This window comes from Dermacentor andersoni, chromosome 4 (genome assembly GCF_023375885.2).
Source record: "Dermacentor andersoni chromosome 4, qqDerAnde1_hic_scaffold, whole genome shotgun sequence".
Classification (NCBI taxonomy): domain Eukaryota; kingdom Metazoa; phylum Arthropoda; class Arachnida; order Ixodida; family Ixodidae; genus Dermacentor; species Dermacentor andersoni.
In genome coordinates this window covers 5,027,578-5,049,510 of record NC_092817.1, presented here as the reverse complement: position 1 = coordinate 5,049,510, position 21,933 = coordinate 5,027,578, and the positions used below count along the sequence as shown (strand labels likewise).

General features: G+C 48.1%; 2 protein-coding genes across 2 annotated transcripts in view; one reads left to right on the top strand and one right to left on the bottom strand.

Moving 5' to 3' along the window:
• ds (dachsous cadherin-related 1) overlaps positions 1-7,292 on the top strand; it is a 220,353-nt gene extending 213,061 nt beyond the window's left edge. Inside the window, exon 25 of the mRNA XM_072287492.1 lies at positions 2,424-7,292. Coding sequence (XP_072143593.1) covers positions 2,424-4,371 — 1,948 coding nt within the window. The 3' untranslated portion in view covers positions 4,372-7,292. The remainder of the gene's footprint in view (positions 1-2,423) is intronic.
• Positions 7,293-14,328: 7,036 nt separating this feature from the next.
• On the bottom strand, positions 14,329-17,651 carry LOC129386090 (uncharacterized). The gene is made up of 2 exons (XM_055073340.1): positions 17,457-17,651; positions 14,329-17,200 (listed from the first exon to the last, which is right to left on the bottom strand). Exon 2 carries the CDS (start codon positions 16,787-16,789, stop codon positions 15,128-15,130), a length of 1,662 nt encoding a protein of 553 aa, XP_054929315.1. The 5' UTR covers positions 16,790-17,200; positions 17,457-17,651; the 3' UTR covers positions 14,329-15,127.
• Positions 17,652-21,933: the final 4,282 nt, after the last annotated feature.

The window sequence follows — 21,933 nt, the reverse complement described above, 5'->3', positions numbered from 1 at the left end:
AAACACTCGCGCCATCTTTCGCACTACCCTTCAAGCATACTGACCGCTACAGTAAAGCCACGTGGCGAAGCCAGATTACAGGAGACGGGAGCTATGCGACCAAACAACATATCAGGGGACACGTGAGAGTCACGAACACTTAGACAGACAAAAGCAGATCACAGAGCATGATCACAGGCTGGAACACAGTAGAAAATGACAAAGCTCCGAGCTCTGTGTGCACGACTACACGATGCTGGAACAAGCAGGCGAAACTGTAGTACATATGTCTTGTTGCCGTACGAAGAAAAACAAAGACATACAGACATTCGGTTTATAGGTTCTATTATTTCTCTAAACTTTAATTTGTCTATTGAAGGAACAGATCAAACAAATAGCTGCTGTTGCCTTCAGTAAATCTCAAAGTCATGGGCCAATATGAGCGACGTCACAGCACTGCCATGTACGTAGGCGCACTCGTGCGATATGCGTCAACTTTTCGGCTGGGAGCGGAGTGCGCACAAGAAGGGCAAAAAGCAATCGGTTTGAAATTTACGCTCTTTCCGTGGCACGTAGGAATGTAATACTTAGCAGACACAATCATTAGTGAGCATTTATGCACTGCGCTTGTCAGTTCAAAATGGCCAGACCTGGTGAAGGGCCCTTTAAAAGCTAGGCTGCCACGGCCACTACCCCGTTTCGGAAAGAGCCTGCTCCTAAGCCAGGATTTGTCCATCCATGATGATAGATCAAGAGGGAGGGACATTGGGCCAGTTGGTCCGACATGTTTAAAGAGGAAAAGAATCGCGACTTCAGACGAGACGTAAGGAGTGGACAGGACAAGTGGTAACTAGCGACTGAAGTTTATTACCATGAAGCACATAGCAGCAAAAGGTCGTATCTGTGCACAGAGTGCCTTGACATGCTGAAAAACAAGATGAAACAAATGTGGCAGAAAGCACCCTAGATGACTATGGAAAGTGCCAAGGGGCAAAAAGCAACTACAACATGCTAATAAAAAACCGGGTTTGAACTGTAACTTTTTTTTTCATGTATTCTATATTAATTGCTTTTATTTGTCGATGATATATGTACTCCCCCCACTGTAATGCCAAACTGGCACTGTGGGTTCTGTGATAAATAAATAAATAAATACACACACACACAGGTGCTGTGTGTATTTGTGTGTCTTTTTCGTGCATGTTCATGTTTCCTTAACATTTCGAGTAATGCCCATTGTGCTTTCAGGTATGTGATGGTTGGTATAAATGGTGCAGAAATTGTTGGCCTCAGCAGTGCCTGGCCTCAGCAGTGATTGTTGAGCTTGTGCAGTGAAAATCTAGTGCAACTTCCAGACTGGGGTCTAGGCTTGAAGCATCTGCACTTCTTATTTATTTATTTATTTATTTATTTATTTATTTATTTATTTAGAAAGACCACAGGCCTACAAAAAAGCATAGCGTGAGGGGGGCATATGGTAAAGTTTATTACAAGGTGCAATCGGCAAAAAGATATTGATGCATAAACATAAAAAGATAAACAGTGGCACAAAACGATGAAATTTACATATGTACTGGAAGATGTCAAAAACAAAGAAAAAAAAAAAGGAAACGGAATGAACAGATAAGCATTGCATAAAAACAGCAAGAAGTATACATAAAAGTAGCAAGGTCCTTTGCATTGAGACGTTGTACACAGCGTAACGTTAAAAAAAACATATGGCATAACATGTGGCAATACATTGAAAACATAAACATAATGGGATTGATAAGTACCCATGTACTAACTCAACCCTACGCACAGTGTGGAAAAAAATTTTTGACCAAATTACTGCGAAAGACATCATGATTTCTGAGTGAAACAATGCTATCCGGAAGGCTGTCCCAGAGACTGATAGCGCGAGGTAGCGATGAAAAGTTAGATCTTTGTGTCGCTCCGTATACGCGGACATCGCTGAAATTATTGTGCAATCTGCGCGATGTGAAGATGTGGTGTTTCAAGCATAGTAGGGACAATCCGTCAGACTGAATGAACTTATGGAATAATGACAGCACTGCAATATCACGGCGAGTACTCAGCGACTACAACAATAATTCGGCTTTGATCTGCGCAGTGCTAGACTGGGCACTGTAATTATGAGTAATGAAACGACTTGCCCTATTCTGAATGATTTTTAGCGCTTCAATTAGGTAATGCTGGTATGGAGACCAAATGGGAGATGCGCACTCAAGCTGGGGTCGCACGAATGTTAAGTAGGCCATTTTATGCAAGGCAGATGGAACACAAGAAGCAATGGACGGCAGCCGGTAGAAACTGCTGCTTCTACCCGGCATTGGCATAGATAGCATTTTTATCAGCTGTTTACCAAATTTAGAAGCAGTGCTGCATGCTGAAGAAAGCTTTGTAGCAAGAACCTCAGTCTCACCATAACTTGGTATTTGCAGAGCCAGCATACCAGAGAACACACTTCCGGGTTCGACACTCCTGCGAGTGTCGGCTAGTGACCAAGACGGGCGTGTGGAGTACCGGCTCCTGGATACGGCCAGTGGGCGGTTCGTGCTCAGCCGTGGGTCCCTGGTGCTGGCACGGCCGCTGGAGCCACGTGCACGATATGCACTGCGTGTTCTGGCCACAGACCTGGGCCGGCCACCACGCAACGCCACTGCACAGCTGCTCATAAACGTCGAGGGTCATGGGCCACCAGCATTTGCGCAAGCCTGTTTTGAGGCGTCCATCTCGGAGGCTGCACCACTCGGCCACACACTGCTGCATCTGGGCCCTTCAGTGCCAGGCCTGCGCTATGCCATCAGCTCTGGAAACCGGCTTGGGTGCTTCCAAATTGACGAAGCTGGTGACCTGGTTGTGGCCGCAACGCTGGACTATGATGTGGTTACCGAGCAACGACTTGTGGTGCGCGCCACAGACAACAATGGTCGGGCAGCATTGACTAGCGTGCTGGTACGCTTGCAGGACGAGAACGACAATGCACCCCAGTTTCCGTTGGCCGAGTACGTTGCCTCAGTTGAAGAAGGCGCGCCCCTGGGCAGCCCACTTCTTGTGGCACGAGCCATTGATGGCGATAGGGGCCCATTCGGCAGGCTCAACTACTCGCTCATTGAAGGCGCCCAGCTGGTCAGCGTGGACAGCTCCACAGGTGCCCTGACCTCGGCCACCGTGTTCGACTACGAGGCACAGCCACACTTCCAGCTTACAGTGCGTGCCACCGATGCAGGCGGACGTTGGGCAACGGCCCGTGTTCACGTCCACGTTCTCAGTCGAGACGAGTTCGTGCCGGTGTTTGACCAGGAAGAGTACAGGTTTGCTGTGCCCTTAGGTGCCCCCATAGGGCATGTGGTCGGGCATGTTCATGCAACCGACCGTGATCGTGGACCCGACGGCCGTGTGCTGTACCATATTCATGGTGGCAGCGTCCACTTCCGTGTGAATGCATCTTCAGGCACACTATCCGTTCGTGCCCCATGGCCTGGTGGTAGCCGGCTTCAAGTGGTGGCCAGCTCGGGTCGACGTGGCTCCTTGGTGGCCACCACTGGAGTAACCCTGGAGGAGGCACCAGCAGCACCTGCTGCTGCTTCAGCGTCGCGTGGCCTGCCAGCCTGGGCATTGACCTTGCTGTTACTTGCATTGACAGCAGTGGCTGGGCTTGCAGCTGCTGTGGCGCTTCTGCGGGGCCGACTACAGACCAAGCGGCCTGCCGAGCCTAGCTTGGACACTTCATTTGACACGGTTGACTTGCGGCGGGACCCATTTCCAGCCTTCTACGAGCGGCCTGATGATGCAGCAGTTGCCATGCACACTTCCGAGGTGTCTGAGCAGTCAAGTGGACGTGGCTCGGCTGAAGATGAAGACGAGGAGATTCGCATGATCAATGAAGGGCTGCGGCCACAAGGCGACAGTGGTTCTGACATGTCGGTGCGCAACACCCACGAATACTTGGCCCGACTGGGCATTGACCCTGCAGCACCGATTGACTCGTGGGCAAAAGCACCCAGTGCTCCTGCTGATGATGAAGACTTATCAAGTTTGCTCTATGCAAAGCTGGATGAACCAACCGAGAGCCTTGGTGAGCCATCAATGACAGGCTCATTAAGCTCCATTGTGCATAGTGAAGAGGAGCTGGCTGGCTCATACAATTGGGACTACCTGCTTGACTGGGGCCCACAGTACCAGCCACTGGCGCATGTCTTTGCTGAAATTGCCAGGCTCAAGGATGATGTGCGGGCCGGTGGTGCCCCACCACGGTCCCCTGTTGGAGGTGCAGTCGATGACAGTTATGCTGCCGCCCTGTCGCCCTCTTTCTCCCCTGCACTGCTGCCGCTGGCCTCCAGGTCACCTTCACCACTGCCCTGTTTGCGTCGTACACCACCAGACTGACTTGTGCCATGCTCTGTAAAAAGCTACTTATTCTTAAATACTGATTCCACTGGCTGCATACATTCCGACTTACTGCAACAGGCAACAGAGGGAAATAGCGACGTGTAATGTTCTGCCTCTGCAAACCATGTAAAACTGTTAATGCATCCTTCTGTTTACCAGGTTGTGAGCATATCATTTTGTGTATATGCATTTCACTACATATCCATCACCATATACTGGAGCAGTGCACTGGCATCTGCACTCAGTTAACGTTAGCTACATGATACAGACCTTGGAGATCCTATCATATAGGACACGTCATACAATGAATATAAAACAAAAGTAGATGGGCACACCTGTCTGACCTCATTGCTAATTTTGACGGCAGCCATGCTGTTCCAAGTTGAGGTATCTAAATGGTGGATCAAATTCAGCACAGTCGTTGCAAAATGTCTTTTTATATCAACCACTCCTGCATCTACTGCCAGCTTTTGCAGCTACGAATTCCACTGTGCAGTGTCTGTGCAAGTGTGTACGCTAGATTTGTAGCGCTTCACAGATTGAGGAGAGCTAGTCTTGCCTCACAAAAGGACTGCAGTCAATACTAACTGATGAAATGTAGTTTACCTACTGCATTGACAGATGGACAACCATAAAATGTGCACAACCCAACCATTGGCTGCAACTGAGGGTCCGTACAGGCCTTGTTCCTAAACAATCCATTTTAATTATTGCATGTAGACTGTACATTATAAGCTATGTGCTCAAGAACACATCTCCCTTCCAAAGTCACACAATTGTGGTGAAAACATGTGTATATCATCCAAGCCATTGCCTCATTAACTTATGCTTTTCATTATGTGTTTTCTGTGCAGAATATAGTTGCCCAAGCATGTATTGCAAATGATATGACAAGTGAGCGCAGGGTGCACTGAAAGAGCTACATACTGTGTAACAATACGCTGACATTTAGCAATGCCTCTGCCTCCAGCCTCCGTTCTGTATTTTTGAAAGTTCAGTGTGTTCACGATGATGTATGTTTATGTAGTGTCATATTTTCTGAACAGGAAGTTTTGAAATTTGCCTTTGTAAGTGTGCTAATGTTTCTGCAAATAATGCAGTATTCAAATATGCTGGCTCCATTTGAGCCAGCTAACCATGGTGCCCTACAGGATCCTCCTTGTCGATCCCTACCCTCGAGCACAGATCAACCTCGTATAGCTCTTCAGTGCTGCCTTTACTTACTGCAAACATGTTGTTATTGGCAAGCTCTGTAAATTCATGCTAAAATCTTTTAATAATTAATACACATTGACATTGTGCTAAATAACTATGCCACTGCAATATGAAACTGGCACCACTTTGTACATGAGACCAATTTTTTGCAAATTGTAAACATTGGGACCCAGCAAAAATAAGATAATTTGCAATGTCAGTTTTTACAAGCTATACCACTGAATTTTAAGAAACTGCCTTTGGCTGATAGCACAATTCTAATCCTTGAACTGCATTGCTCAAAGCGGTATTAATTACTTGCACAATAAATAGAAATGATTGACTAATTAACAAAATTTTACAATGTTTTTTAACTAATTTATGAATTGTACCCAGTGAGATTGCAAGACCATGAATTCTGAGGATGGCACGACTTCCAAGGCATGCACCACAAAACTTGCAGTAGAAAATGCATTGTTGTACAACTTAACTGTCCCTTAGGGGGGGGGGGTTGAGATTTAGCGCACCTGAACAACTCTGGGTGCATGAAGGTCCATTGGGGTACCCTAAGTGCACATCTTCGTTTTGTATACCTCCTTGAATCTTTCTGTAAACCCAGAGGTTTGCATCCCCAAGCTTTGGGTGCACATCACAAAACACTATTCTATGCATTGAATCACAAATATAATGAACGCTAAATTATTTTGTCACACACTTTGGAAATAAGTATCTCTAAACTGGTGTCATCCTGAGAATTCATTCGATTTTGCATTTCATTTCTCACACAAGTAATGTCTGCCTTTTTGAGTACTTGAGCTGAAGGACTAAAATTGTGCTATCTGCCCTAGGAAGGTTTTTGAAAATTCTGTATACTTCGAAAATATCACAGCTGGCTGGATTAACTGCCCTGATGTGGTTAGAAGAGGTGATACAGTAGAATAACATCGGAAAGATTCTCCATAGTGGTATGCACTTCAGTGCAGTCATCATTCACCATTGCTGCAATTTCGTTTCAACAAAATATTTTCTATACATTTTTTTGAACAGCTCTCATCAAATCTCTACTGTGCACAATCGTGATAGGTTTTCCTGGTGTATTGTGGGCATGGCGTGTTTTCGAACTTGTGCTGCTGTAACAGATATGCAGTCTGCCAATTGCACAGCAAAAAAAAATAATTCTGGGGTATACTGATAATTGTTGCACCTTGCTGTTGAAAATGTCTATTAAGTGGATTGTGTTTTTGGTTTATTAATTAGGTATGTAACATGTAGCGTTACTGTGACTGATCTTGTAAAGATTCTCACTTCCACTGCCAGTGGTTCTCAACTGCAAGACATAAGCTATCTCAACCAGACTTTTTTTTTTTTCTTGAGTATTACCAATGTGTGTCCTATATACCAGTGCAACGTGGCTACTGAAAGCTGCAGTGCAACATAGATTCCTATTGTGATCATGACTGCCATCACTGTGCCAACTACTCTAAAACCTGTGATGCAAGGGGATTTTGGGCAAGCCACTTTACAACATGCTGAAACTGCTCTGCTTTTGTGCCTTTATCCTCCCTGATGTGTAGTAGTGCAATTGTGTACAAATATTATTGGCAGAAGCTGCCCTGTAAATATGTTGCCCCAGAGGCCGCTTGGAACTACCTCATAAGTGCGGCTTGTGTGCCTGAGCTTAGCAGGCTGGTGCAGTGAGAAATAAAGTTTTGCTAGATCCCTTCTCTCTGTGATCAATTCTTTTGGATTCACTAGGGCTAAGGGGCCTTGCCATAGTACCTATAGTGTTATCTTATGGGCTCTGACTCCTCTGTGGGCTCAAAAGGCTGTGAAGAATCGCTGAACAGGAATGGGCCACAATGCCTGCAAGGGTGCTTCAGCTAGGAAAGAAAACTTCTACCGTTACATTGCATGCATTGCATTGTTTCTGTGTATGAAGAAAATGGCCTATGCTGCAAGAACATGACTACCATTGCTTGATAAAAGCCAGGGTGTCTACCAACCCGGAATTCTCATGGAATTTGTGCTTCTATTAGGCAAAACTAGCTGTAACTTTATTGAAAGGGAACAAAAGTCGTGTTAATGCTGGCCCCAGTAACAGAGGAATCGCAACGAATCGTCATTGACGCCGTGTCATCGGTACGAGGTATTGCCAGAGTAGTTAACGACCGATTTTCCAGACGCCCGATTTTTCTGACATGCCCGATAATTCGCACGGCTTTGCGGCACCACCACGTACACTGTATTGGCCTCGAGCTCCACCACTGGAAAAGCTGGCGCCACCGTCGGCGTGACGTTCTATTAGGGATCACGTGGACATAGCGGCCGCGTCGGCTGCTTCAGGAGCGCCGAAGCGAGCTGAAAACGAGAGTTTAAATTCCCTCGTACGCTGCGGTACTCATTTAGTGGCGAGATTTTCCCGCTTCGAGTGTCTCCTTTACAACGCTTCAAAGCACTTCAATAGGTAGTGGCTGCCTTTGAAGGCGCGCAACATGGTAGGCTACTGCTCGGTGCCGCAGTGCCGGACTTGCGCAATGGAGCCCGGTGTCAGCCTTATTCACACGTAGCCGCAGGAAAAGAAGCTGCGTGAAGCGTGGCTCGCGAAACATAAAACTGGCAAACAGTCATGGGCTACAACTCTGGTATGCAGCAAGCACAGATGCGAGGAAGATTTCTGCTACGGCGCCGGGTCTGCAATGTTCGGAAAACGCGCCATGAGACGCTCGCCCAAGTCCGCTGCCCAACTAATGTCATGACGGTTTGGTCTATGAACTTGTCGATGCTCTAGATACTGGCAAGTTCACTGGAGTGGGGAGGGAGCGGTAAGAAGCACATTAAAAAAAGAATGGCATATGGTCATGTTTGTGTTATGGATTAATGCACTGGATTACAAAAAAAGAAGCAGCGGGAAATCGCACGCTGAGAACACCGATAAACATATAGTGCGGCGCAACTCGAGAACTAATATTAAAACGTCCAAGAATGTAGAAGAAAAAAAAACATTGAATCGTCGCGACGGCACATCACAGTCCCCGTAGGCGTCGAAGCCTCTACAATGAAATTATTTTTGAATAGCTCTGATAGCGCCCACGCAACAATGGGTTCTTGTATGCTGTCAAATGCTCATATTCTGCCGCCTAAAGCTCATGGCACGGCGCGAAAACGCGCACGCGGTGAAAGCGGAACAGTACACGGACAAGCATGCAGACGCACAGTCGGTCGCTGCGAATCTGTGCGATCGCTGCATTGAGGCTTCATTCTATTACGCTCCATTTAGTTATAAAAACACTATAAGAAGATATTTCACATAGTTTGCTCTCAGCGTTTACCTACCTTTCACGCAAGACGCCGGTTCGGGAGACTCCATCGCGGCGACCGGGCGCAGTGGCGTTCACTGTACGTATTCGGTAAAGAGACATAGCGTCTGTAAACGATTCTGTGCTTTCAGTTTGCCCAAGATTATTATTTAGACAGTAAAAAACTTCTCTCGTTTCGAAAGTACTTACAGAAATATCCGGGAGAGCTCGCGCGTGGTGTTTTCAGTGAGCGCTGACAGCAAAACCTGTGAGGAGCGCGCCACGTGATCCCTCATACTACGCCAGCGAGGCGCTTCCGATAGATGGCGACTCCGTAACTCCTCGCCGCCAATAGTCAACGTATATTGCCCTGACTGCAGGTCTGAAATGGCATTAATCATAGAGTTTCTCACTATAACACCTAGAGGGTAATCTGGCGCCACCGTCTATGGGAGTGTCTTACCGTGCCGTGCCGTCATGGGAATGACGGTATATGTGTCTGCGAGGCTCGTGTTGGCTGGTGTTGTAAGAGGCTTCGTCTAAAACGTGGATATGGCTACGCAAATAACGCGTTCTCAAAGTAAAATCTCCATAAAATGTTTCCATTGACGCATATAGACGAGGCAACCTAAAGTTTGCCCGCGCGGCACCAGCGCCGAATGCTCCCCTAGCGGACCGATGGAAGTTTCGAGGGTCGTCGCTGCGCGAGCGCGCGCCCGTGATCTGTTCGGCGGGAGCGCTCGTGCTGGCTCGGGCGCGTTGTTTTTGCGATGGCGAGTGCGACCTCATCAGCCAGGAAAGGTGGCACGCAATACTGCTGTATTGTTGATTGCCATAACAGCCTCGAAAACACGAAAGGTCGAACGCCGCCCGTGAAATTCTACAGATTTCCGGGGAAGTGGTACGAGAAGGTCAGACGACAAGCATGGATAATTGCAGTGCGCCGAGTCGAGTAAGCACCATACTTTCGTATTCGCGTGCAATATCGCGGCTGCTCGATGAAACGGAATAGTGATATGCCTGTTTTTAGAGCCCCACCGTTTGTTTAGTCATGCCGCGTTGTTGAATTGTGTTGACATCCGCTGCTTGTTAGCGGTAAATGCATGCGTGTTGCGACGCTGAGCTTGACGACGCGAGCTCGATTCCCGGCCACAGCGGCCGCATTTCGATAGGGGCGAAGTGCAAGAACGCCCTTGTTACCGCGTGCTTTGATTATTGTGCACGTTAAAGAACCCCCGGAGGTAATAAGTATTCCTGAGACTAACCATTACAGCGTGCCTCATAATGATTTAGTGGTTTTGCATGGTTTTGGCAGTTAAAACCCCCGAATTTATTTGATTCTACTGTGCCTTCACTCGCAATCGGCATGGACGAGCTTTAGAGAATTATTTCCATTTTCCAAACGCTGCAACTTAATTTACTAGTTGTGCAGGTAACAAAAGGGGACGCGCGCTAGTTTTGTCTGATAGCAGACAGCATTTAATGCAAGCCACGGTCGTCGCGTGTGTCGGTAAGCGGCAGATCGGAAAGCAGCCGATCGAGACGTGCGCGTTATGTTTGTTGTTTGGCCATGCTTTCTAAGTTCACAATATCCAAGCTTGCTTTAAGGTAATTACCACCTTGCACATTCTTGCTGATTCACTCTTCCTGCCAAAAACCTTCGTTTCCTGTAGTAGCCGGCCATCGGTGCAAGCTTACTTTAGCTGTTCGCCCGACGAGGCACTAGATTTGCTTTGGTGAGGCATGTATCTCTAATGCTTGCGCTCGTGCTGTTGGTCCCAAGGCCTGTTAACGTGGTCTGGGTTCATTTCGCGGAGCAGTCTGTACGAGCCAATCCTCATTAGCAGTGAAAACGCACCTTGCTGATTAATGCGATGAGTTGCAATGACTCCAACATCTGCATTGAATAAGGCGTGATATACACTAAATATTTATTGCAGCATGATTCAAAGCAATATGCGCCTATGTAGTATTTAACCCTTTGTTGCATGGTGTCCACTGTAGTGGACAAATTTCTGCGATTTTTAGAGCAAGTTCAGTGTACGCCAGGTGCTCCTGTGCATGCTGGTCACTACAGTGGACAAAAAAGATGCGTTTTCGATGCGCTAGATGGCGCCACCATACTGCGGCTGCCTCGAAATTTTGCTACCTAGATGGCTGCCCCCTGCTCGAGCGGGTAAGTGACGTTTGTCTTCACTTTTTGGCTTACCATTCGCACATTTCCCTAATTTGCGATATATAATTATGCGGAAACAAGAAAAGAGATACTGTTAGGTACGCGCCATTGATATTACGACTGTGTAAAACATAGGTCAGTTTTCCGAACAACTTCTTTCAAATGTCCACTGTGGTGGACGCCATGCATGGCGGGAAAACGACATGCCCATGTGAGGCTTTTCGTAAGGGTTTACTGCTGCTGCTCAGATTTGAGTGCATTATTTATTATGTTCTATATAGTTTTTAACGCAGCTTTACTTTGTTCTCATTAGGAGGATTCCGGCTTCAAAGAAGAAATTAACCGATGCGGAAATCGATAAACTATTGGATGTCCCGTTGCCACGGGACCAGGTGAATGCGCTACTTGGAGAAGACTTGCCATCTGGTAGTGACGATGATCGCCTTGACAGTGAAGATGATAGCCAGAACGAAGTAGAAGTGGACAGATGGAGTGATATAACCGATAGCAGTGCGAGTGAGGAGGAAGACGTTGACAGCGATGCTGAAGGCGAGGGCGCACCAAAACAGCGTCGCATTGAGAAGGAAAAGCCGAAGGTATGGCGTTGGGATAAGAGAGATATTCCTCATTGCACCAAAGTGCACAACGAGCTGAAGCCTAAGGCTGCAGCTGCTGAAGGCAAAACTGCACTGAAAATGTTCAAGCTCATGTATGGTGAGGATCTCATTGAGCTGCTAACATTTGAATCTAACAGGCACAGAATATCTAATCGTCCAAAAATGAAGGTGATAACAAAGAATGAAATGGAGGTTTTTTTTGGGCATATGCATGTACATGTCAATAGTCGACATCTCCTTTAGGCGTTCGTACTGGTCCTCAAACACTAGGCAGGACATGGTTGCTGACGCAATGACGGTGAACAGATGGGAGGAAATATTATCAGTTCTTCACCTCAACGATGCTGCTTTAGAAAAGAAGAGTTCTGAGGAAGGCTTCGATCGCCTCCAGAAAGTTCGTCCAATGATCGACCAACTGAATGCTTCATTCAAGAATTTGGCTGAACCAGAGTCTTGCCAGGCAATAGATGAGCAGATCATCCCCTTCAAAGGAAGGCACTCGCTAAAGGTGTACACGGCAAACAAGCCAAAAAAATGGGAATACAAAGTCTGGGTAAGGGCCGGTCAGTCCGGGTATGTTCACGAAATAGAGTTTCACGGAGACAACCTGAAGTCCGACCCGCCTGACGCACCCCAGACTATTGGCCCGTCAGGACGCGTAGTGCTGCGCCTTGCCAGAGCTGTACCTCCAAGTACGTTCCTTTTTTTGACAATTTCTTTGCGTCCTCAGAGCTCCTGGCACACCTAAAGGATAAGGGACTGCATGCGACATGCACCCTGCGCAGAAACAGGGCAGCTAAATGCCCGTTGATGCCTGAAAAAGAGCTGAGAAAACAAGGCAGGGGCTCGTTCGACTACAAAGTTGATAGAGAGCATGGCATCATTGTTTGTGAGTGGTACGATAACAGGCTTGTAATGGTGGCCTCAAATGTGCATGGTGTCAACCCACTTGTAAAAGTGAGGTGGTTTGACCGAAAACAAAAAAAAACACGTTGAGGTCGAAAGCCCTGCACTAATCGCAAGGTACAATGAAAATATGGGCGGCGTCGACAAGTGTGACATGCTGCTTTCTATGTACCGGACCCACCTCAAGACAAAAAAAATGGTACAAAAGAGTAATTTTTCACCTGACCGATTTGGCTGTCGTAAACGCATGGCTGCTATACCGCTGTGTTGCAGCAGAGTGTAAGATGCAGCTAAGCCACTTCAAGTTATCAATGGCGATAGCACTGATCAAGGCAGAATCAAGGACCACTGTTGATGAAACTGATTTTTCTAATGCACTAGCATGCTCAGCCGCAGCGAAACGAAGGCCGCCTGCGAAAGCAAGCTCGGTGTCCGCAGACGTGCGGTACGACAGCGTAAGCCACTTCCCCCGCCAGCAAACGTGTGCAGCACAAAGGTGCAAAATGAATGGCTGCAAGCGGAAGACAACATACCTCTGCGGGAAGTGCAAAGTGTTCTTGTGCATTGACGGCAAAAGTGACTGTTTTTTTTTATTTCATAATGAAGAGTAAAGTGCCCTTTTGTTATTGGAAGAACTTTGCCTGGTGGAAAAGGCAAACATAAACATTTTTACTTTCCCCTAACGGAGCTGGTATTCATGTTGTCCACTGTAGTGGACATTCTGTATCTTCCAAAATAAACATTTGAAAGAGATGAAAAAATTTTTCCCGTTTTTTCTGATGCAGAAAGACACGAAACAAGAAAAAAATCACAGTTCGCGCACGTAATTATTCCGCATGCAACAAAGGGTTAAATTGTTAATTTTGAGCAGATGTGTGTTTTGGCTGTTGTGTTCTAGGATTTCGTGTATCCTGGGAAGGAAACTGCTTTAGTGTTCTGGTGAAGCAGCGTACTGACCAGGACAAGGCAGACACACACATGAATACAAGACACTCGCTGTGCTTGTGTCTCTCCTATTTGTACTGGTCAGTGCGCTGTTTCACCAACACGGTATGATGATTAATCACCAACTCGCCCAACTTCCCACATTATACTGCGTTAGCTTTATAATGCAGTTCTCTTCGTGCCACGCAGTGACGTTATTGGGGCAAGAAATAGGCATCACAAGTTACAGGCACTAGCATCTCCGAATCACCATGTATTAAAGGCATGTACAGTTTGCCAAAAACAGCTTAATTTGTGATTTGCCTGAACCTAAGCCTGAGAGGGTATAATGGGCTATAGGTTAGGCCACGTTGTTGAAGGTGGGAAGATGGTCTTTCTCGTTAGTAACGTTCCATGCTCATTTGTGCCTAATACATGTGTTCTTTCTGTGCTCGCAGTGCTGATGAGACTCCCTGGGAGCCATCCAAAAGCATGCGAATTTACAAAAACAAGCAGGCTTTGCGAAGCGAAGGCATCGATAACGCTTGCCGTTGTTCGCTGAAAGCTCCGCGCAAATCAGAACGAACACAAACGTGTAATTTACTAATGCTCCAGCCAAGAAATTTAGCAGCAAAAGGCGGAAGCACAAAATGAGAGCAGCCGTGTGCGCGCACTCAGCTACCGAGGAAACTAACAGCAATCGTCACCGTCCCTCCACATCTCTGCAAGTATGCATGACCGCTGTTGTGTCGGCAGCGGCAGGCAAGCGGGGGGCCCCGACGGGCGAACGCGCGGCTAGCGCCGGCGCAGTGAAGGAGACACGGAAGCTAACTGCTCCCGATGAAAACCGGAACGAAGACTCCGCCGACCCGCGGCTGTTTATTACTTATAAAGGCTTCACATGCCAGATGACACCTCCCGATTGGTACAAGCTCGTCACATGACAGAAGGGGGGTGCGCCACCTAGCTAAACAACTACAAAACATACATGTACGATGACACAGAGATCTGACAGGGGGCGACACTATACTACATCATCCCCCCCTGGAAACAAAGCAAGCATACAGTGAAACGCGCACACAAGACGCGCACTTAAGTCCAAAGGCAATTTCAGTTCGTTACCCCCCCACGTTCACACACGCGCACCAGTCGCACACAAAGCACGCACTTAAGTCCACAACAATTTCAATCCATCCCCGCCCAAGTTCACACACACGTGCACCAGTCTTGGGCACCAACACACAGGCAGTCACTAAGTCTGACAAAGAACACGCACAAAACTCACTGCACCGCAACAAGGAGCACATTTTATACCTGTGTTAATGAAACATGTGGACTCTCAACGAGGCCCCTAGCCGTGGCATTTTGAAGACTGAAATACACTCTACACTACAGAAACAAAATCATCGAGCCACGGAGGCCGTTTTCTGTCACGATGAGGACGCGTGCGTACCTCAGAAGAACTTTGGGGGTTGCGACGCGTATCGGTCGACTTTAAAGACCTAGTCGTCCCACTATTATTTACCTCCCCTTGGTTGGAAAACTGAATGTGGTTGTCGCTCAAAGCTGGAGAGGGTTGCCCAGGAAGCTCCTCTCGAAGTCCCAACAAGTCCTGGGAGGCTACCGATTCCCCCACGGAATCAGACGACTGCTGACTGTGCAGACTCGGAAGTGATACAGCCAGACGAACAACTTAACTGAAGCTTATGGCTATGAGAAGACGCTGTCACTACAGACAAGTCATCGGAATGACTATCCGAGTTTGAATATGAGTACAAAAAGTTTCTATCACTTGTACACAATGTACTATCTGCTGGATCCTTCATCACTACGGTTAACTTAGACACATGCCACGTTTGCCCATCACTGAGTAGAAAAGTAGATGGTCCTATCTGGGCCTTGACTTTACGAGGTTTACTGTACTTAAAAAATCTTTTCCTGTTAAATATTATTCTGACAGTGTCTCCCACCTTGACACGAGTTGCCTGAGCACCTCTACGTTTGTCTACGTACTGTTTCGTCTGCGGCTGTTTCTGCAAGACCCTTTCTTGAACTTGAGACACAAGACTGTCCTGTTCCCGTAGATCTGCACAGAGCCGCATGGTTCCATCCTTCTTGCGCACCACCACGAGTGGAGACACCCACTCAGTAGCCTCGACGCTCTCGATGACGTCGCAGTCCTCGAGACGTCGCAATTCATGTATGACCTGGTCACGGAGAGCCAGGGGTAGTCGGCGCAACCTTGAAGATACTGGTTTCGCATCTTGCTGCCGATGAATTCGGTGCACAAAGTTGTTGACGAGGCCCAACTCGTCACTGGAAAGGTGATCAAAACCCGGAGGCACACCTGTGGGGCTCTGTACTGAAGGAAGCGATGGTAGACATGTCAGCGACGTGCCGTCGATCTGTATGCCCAAGCGTTGGATGGCGTCTAAACCCAGCAGCGATGTTCCTGTAGTCGTTACGTGGAACGTGACGGAGCATGACCTTTGGAAAAACTGGACAGTGGCTTGAAACAGGCCTTGAATGTCGATGCGTTGCTTGGAGAAATTTTTCAAGTCCACTGCTATTTTTGACAGTCTGTGCTGTCGACCAAAGTGCTTTCCAAAATCCTCGGCCGTCATCAATGAGACAGCCGCTCCTGTATCCACCGGCAGTCGCATGGAGACGCCGTTCACTACGACTGGAACTTCCAAATCTTTTTTAGTTTCAAAAGCGCTTACCGTCAAGACAGACGCGGACGGCTGCCCTGCGGAAGTTGAAGACAGCGTCTCTGCGGAAGAGATGTGTTGAACAGCACGGGTTTTTCGGCATACTAATGCAAAATGGCCCAACGTGTGGCAGGCGTTGCACCGTCGGTTTCTTGCTGGACAATTCCTGTACGTTGCAATATGCTTCGTGCTGCCACACCGATCGCATGCACCACGGTTCCCGGAGGAGCCATGTGCGAAATGTCCGTCGTCTCGGCGGCCTCTCGGAAGAAGGCCGTGGTCTCGGCGGCCTCTCGGAAGAAGGCCGTGGTCTCGGCGGCCTCTCGGAAGAAGGCCGTGGTCTCGGCGGCTTCCCGGAAGAAGTCGGCCCTCTTGGCGGCTTCTCGGAAGAAGTCGGCCATCTTGACCCGTCAACGGAACGCCAAGCTGGGATGCTTCAATTCTTCGAACATTTTCGGAGCCGAACGCGCGGTTCGCTCGATGCAAGGCTTCTAACGAGCGTCCAATTTCTTCTGCCTTGTCCAGGGACAGGGTTTCGCCATGAGCCAGCAACTTTTCGCGAACGCTGACGTTCGCTACGCCATGTATCATCTGGTCTCGGACGCGCTCGTTGTAGGCTGTGCCGAAGTTGCACTGTACCGCCTTCTCCTTCAATGCGGTCACGAATTCCAGGAATCCTTCACCCTCGAACTGCTTCCGACTGGTGAATTCGTGCCGTTCCGCCAGGACATTTGTTGACGCGGCGAACAGCCGGTCAAGCCGCTCCAAGAGTCTCGGAAACTCTGACGCTGGCGGGACCGCATCACTTGACGTTGACGCTGCGCCGGTCGACTGCCTTGCTGCTTCGCTTGAAGCTGACGCTGCGCTGGTTAACTGCCTTGCTGCTTCCTGCTCCTCGTCTGCAAAGTACTTCCGTTGTCCCTCACGCCCGAGAGCGCTGACGAGCGCGGACGCTCGTCGCGCGTCTGTCCAGTCGCCACCGCCGGCCGCTTCGAGGTGGGCCTGAAAAATTTTTTTCCATCGATGCCATGGAATTAACGGTGGGCCGGGCACTTCAAGAAAAACGGGAAGGTTCGCCGTAAAAGCCATGCCGGGTAGCGTGCAGGAGACAGTGCAGGAGGCAAGCCGGAGCTCGCCGCAGGAATGGGCAAGGAAGAACAAAGGGGGCGAGAAGGCCTAGGCTCGGAAGCCTCGCGACGCCAAGTGCGTCGGCGGCGTTTGCCTGCCGTGCGGACACGGAAAGGGTCGCTTCACTTACGAAGCTCGTTGGTTTCCCGGGGCTTCGGTCGGAACCGCTGCGGGAGTCCCACCCTCGTCGCCAAAAGATGTTGTGTCGGCAGCGGCAGGCAAGCGAGGGGCCCCGACGGGCGAACGCGCGGCTAGCGCCGGCGCAGTGAAGGAGACGCGGAGCTAACTGCTCCCGATGAAAACCGGAACGAAGACTCCGCCGACCCGCGGCTGTTTATTACTTATAAAGGCTTCACATGCCAGATGACACCTCCCGATTGGTACAAGCTCGTCACATGACAGAAGGGGGGTGCGCCACCTAGCTAAACAACTACAAAACATACATGTACGATGACACAGAGATCTGACAGGGGGCGACACTATACTACAACCGCTTTGTGCCTGCATCATATAGAAATAAAGTGGCTAAACTTCTGAACTTGGTGTATACCTCTAAATCGACGTCGTATACGATCTTGGACACCTGTGACACGCACTTTGCTTTCACTGTCACATCACCGTCCACGATTTGTTGAACGCCGTACACGTGCGGAAGCAGACGCTCCCCTTTCGTGAGGTTGCCGCCACGAAAAAATCTGTCCGCGTCGGCAGCCTTCTTGAAACCGCATTGCAATCTCTGCGTCGCTGTTGCGCAAGCAGGCGATCTGCCGCCGTCGAAAACTGAGCGCCGTGAGAACGAGCAGCGAAGAAACGCGCGAGCGAACCGGTGTAAACAAAGCGGAGACCGCGCCACGGCACGACCGCGCTGCATCACGTTTCCACATTGGGGGCGCTGTCAGGAGGCGCAGTAGCGCCGCCTGGCCATGGTTTTCTCGTCTATTACATCTTTACTCACCCACGATGCATGACCAAGCGAAGAAAATCAAGAACAGACGACCAACTGTTTCAAAGCGAGCGCGAACCTTGTCGTCTGTCCTCCAACTTTAGCGGCCCGCTGATACTTTTTACGTAACATGTACACAATAACAAGTTCTCATAGTTAAACAAAACATGTTTTCGCGTAATAATAAAGCTAAAACAGCTTTTCACGTGCTGTTCTAGTAGAAAATGAATGATTGTGACAGACGGAACGGTACTTGCATGGTACTTGCCAAGCGCGTCTTGAAGGTGGTTTCCGTCGACCGGGTGAACGCAGACACTTTCCTTCAAGGTGTCCTGTCTCTACGAGAACGATACCAATCCGAATCCACAATATACCGGCATTCCCATGCCAATGCCTCCTTTACTAGATGCCTGCCGCGTGAGCCGAGAAGCCCGGGTCGGCTGCGAGCGCTAGTCGCGGTGGCCGCTGCAAACCTAAATTACGTAGCCCTGCCTCCGAGATTTTAGCGGCGTCTGTTGCGATCCCGGAGGCAGGACCCGCGGTCTCTCGTCAAGCCATTGGTCGAGCGCGTGCCAGCCTAGTAATTGTCACTTCCTCCGCAACAGGAAGTGGGTCGGCTGCGAGCGCCGTCTCTCCGCGACCACACTCTTAGGCAAAGTTACACCCTTTGGCTTGCCCCTTCTGCCACACAACAATAATCGTTATCTGCCTCGATGCGTTTCCTTTCCTTAACGCTGCGAGCCCGGTACTTTCCAGTAACGAACGGCACGCGCGTTATCAGAAGGGGCACTCCAAACGGTGTAAACTGTTCTATGCTGATAACGCGCGTGCCGTTCGTTACTGGAAAGTACCGGGCTCGCAGCGTTAAAGAAAGGAAACGCATCAAGGCAGATAACGATTATCGTTGTGTGGCAGAAGGGGCAAGCCATAGAGTTTCTCACTATAACACCTAGAGGGTAATCTGGCGCCACCGTCTATGGGAGTTTCTTAAGGGGGCACCGTGCCGTCATGGGAATGACGGTATATGTGTCTGCGAGGCTCGTGTTGGCTGGTGTTGTAAGAGGCTTCGTCTAAAACGTGGATATGGCTACGCAAATAACGCGTTCTCAAAGTAAAATCTTCATAAAATGCTTCCATTCATGCATATTACATCTTTACTCACCCACGATGCATGACCAAGCGAAGAAAAGCAAGAACAGACGACCAACTGTTTCAAAGCGAGCGCGAACCTTGTCATCTGTCTTCCAACTTTAGCGGCCCGCTGATACTTTTTACGTAACATGTAGTCGCACACACAATAACAAGTTCTCATAGTTAAACAAAACATGTTTTCGCGTAATAATAAAGCTAAAACAGCTTTTCACGTGCTGTTATAGTAGAAAATCAATCATTGTGACAGACGGAACGGTACTTGCCAAGCGCGTCTTCAAGGTGTCCTGTCTCTACGAGAACGATGCCAATCCGAATCCACAATATACCGGCATTCCCATGCATACCACAGCGCAGCAGCGCCAGATTTCCCTCTAGGTAATGTCTCAGTACAGCAGTGTTACGCGGTGAAGCATAACAAGCGTGGGAAGGGACAATTGTCACGGGACACAGTATGTATTTCTCAATTATACACGCATGCACTCTCGTCCCCTGTCACAGTACGAGCACCGATATGCCTAATAAGTGTACTGGCAGGCCTTAAGAGCTTTTTCGGACGTGCCTGTGGCAATTTTAGCCCTTAAAGGCAGTTAAAGACATGCATTCATTTTTTTCGGACTGCCCGATTTTTGGGATGATTTTGCGGCCGAAAAATCGGACGTTGACTGCATAACTGACCAAGAGGATGCTTCAAAGGATCCATGGGGTGAATGCGTGGCAGAAGGAGGATAACAGAAAAGACCGCCACACTGAGGAATTAACAGAAAAGGAAGCGTGCCGCCGCCTCTTTGAAGCAGCTTAATTGAGCTTAAAAAACAAAGTGTTGGCTGACGCCGAGATGCAGGTGTCCCTCATCCAAACCAAGATAAACTCTTTCAAGCAGTGAAACCCAACACCGAGATGTTGTGCACTGGCTGCAGAGTATGTCAGGACAGTTGAGGTTGACTTCCCAGCTGCTGAGAGAGAATCTTAGTTGTGACAAAGTTCAGGCCTCATACCGATGAGCTTGCTATCAGTTGACAGAAATAGCTCATATTCAAAAATATTTACTCATGCATCTCCTTTTCATTCGTATTTGAAAATGTTCGACTCAATTTGGAATGAGTTTCACCATTTTTTTCGCTACGCATTTTACTAACACTCTCCTGTTTTCTTTTTAAATAAAACATATTACTCCTTACAATTCAAACTGGATTAAATAAAATATTTTTTTCAACATGCTTACTAGAGATTGACAGCATCGGGCAACATGGTGTCAGCTATGGTGTCAGCCTGTCTTGACATAAAACCACGCATAAAACGAAGTTCTGGCTCATTCAAGGAATTCTGCAAAGGTGCTCAGGGAAAACCTGAGCACCTTTGGAAATATCAACTTGGTAGGCACCCTGAAAGCTGACCTTTGCCAGGTTTGATGAGTTTGTATGCAATGCCTATGGTGCTGCAACAACTTAATTGGGTGTTACACCTGTGCAATGAAACTAATAATATGGGGTTTTATATTGATGGGCACGAGTCACGGCAATACCTAGGAATTATTTCTGGGAGGGTTTTGCAGGTGTAGCAACGGGAAGATGAAGAGTCATCATTGTAACAGTTCCATGTTCTGACCGGCGTTCTTTGAGGTCGAGGTGAACCATTAATGGTTCCTCGGTTTCTTTGCTCACAACATGGTGCCATGACCAGGATTAACCCTCACCATTAAGGCTGGGATAGCACAGCCCCAATTAAAGAAAACAAGGCAGCAAATGTGCGATTAGCCACTGGAAGCGTATGTTGTGGAGCCAACAGCAAACACACAAGGAAGAATAGAAGTCACCACTTCAATGTGAATGTAAGCCTGCATCTTGACCATGAATCAAAACATTGTTTCACAGAAATAAGGATGCAGAGGAAACAACCAGCCAAATTTGAGAGAGTAATGGAATATGACGTGAAGATAATTAAAAGATAAAGCCCAGCATCAAGAAACTGACAGTAATGACGCATGATCAAGATAATCCAGCGACAGAAAGTTTTGATAGCATCAGCCTTCAGATCGTGACAGTTTCTTCTTGAAGTCATTGATGGGAAAGAAGCTGTACTTATTGAGGGGCTCCGATAAGACAGCTGTCAAGCAGGAAGAATTCGATAAACCAAGATGTGTGGACCAAGAATTTTGTTGGTCTTGTATTGCTGACAAGAAAAATTAGCACAACAATAAGACAACTTGCACATTCTCCCGTGTGAGCTGTCTTTCTTTGCACTAATTTTCCTCATCAATGATCAAATTAGAACCAGTCAAAAGATGTCAAAGGTTTGCAATAACTCTGCTAGATGGTACAAGTTCACACAAACACAATGGAAAGCAACTCACCCTTGCAAGTTTCAGTCACACATGCAGCATACAGCGTTATCAGAATGTTATCATGCTTGGACTTTATATGGAACATCACGGCGACAGCATAAATGTGCCTGGAGTGTCCATACAATTGCTATCGCAATACATATTCACCGGGGAAGTTCGCTACAAGAGGCG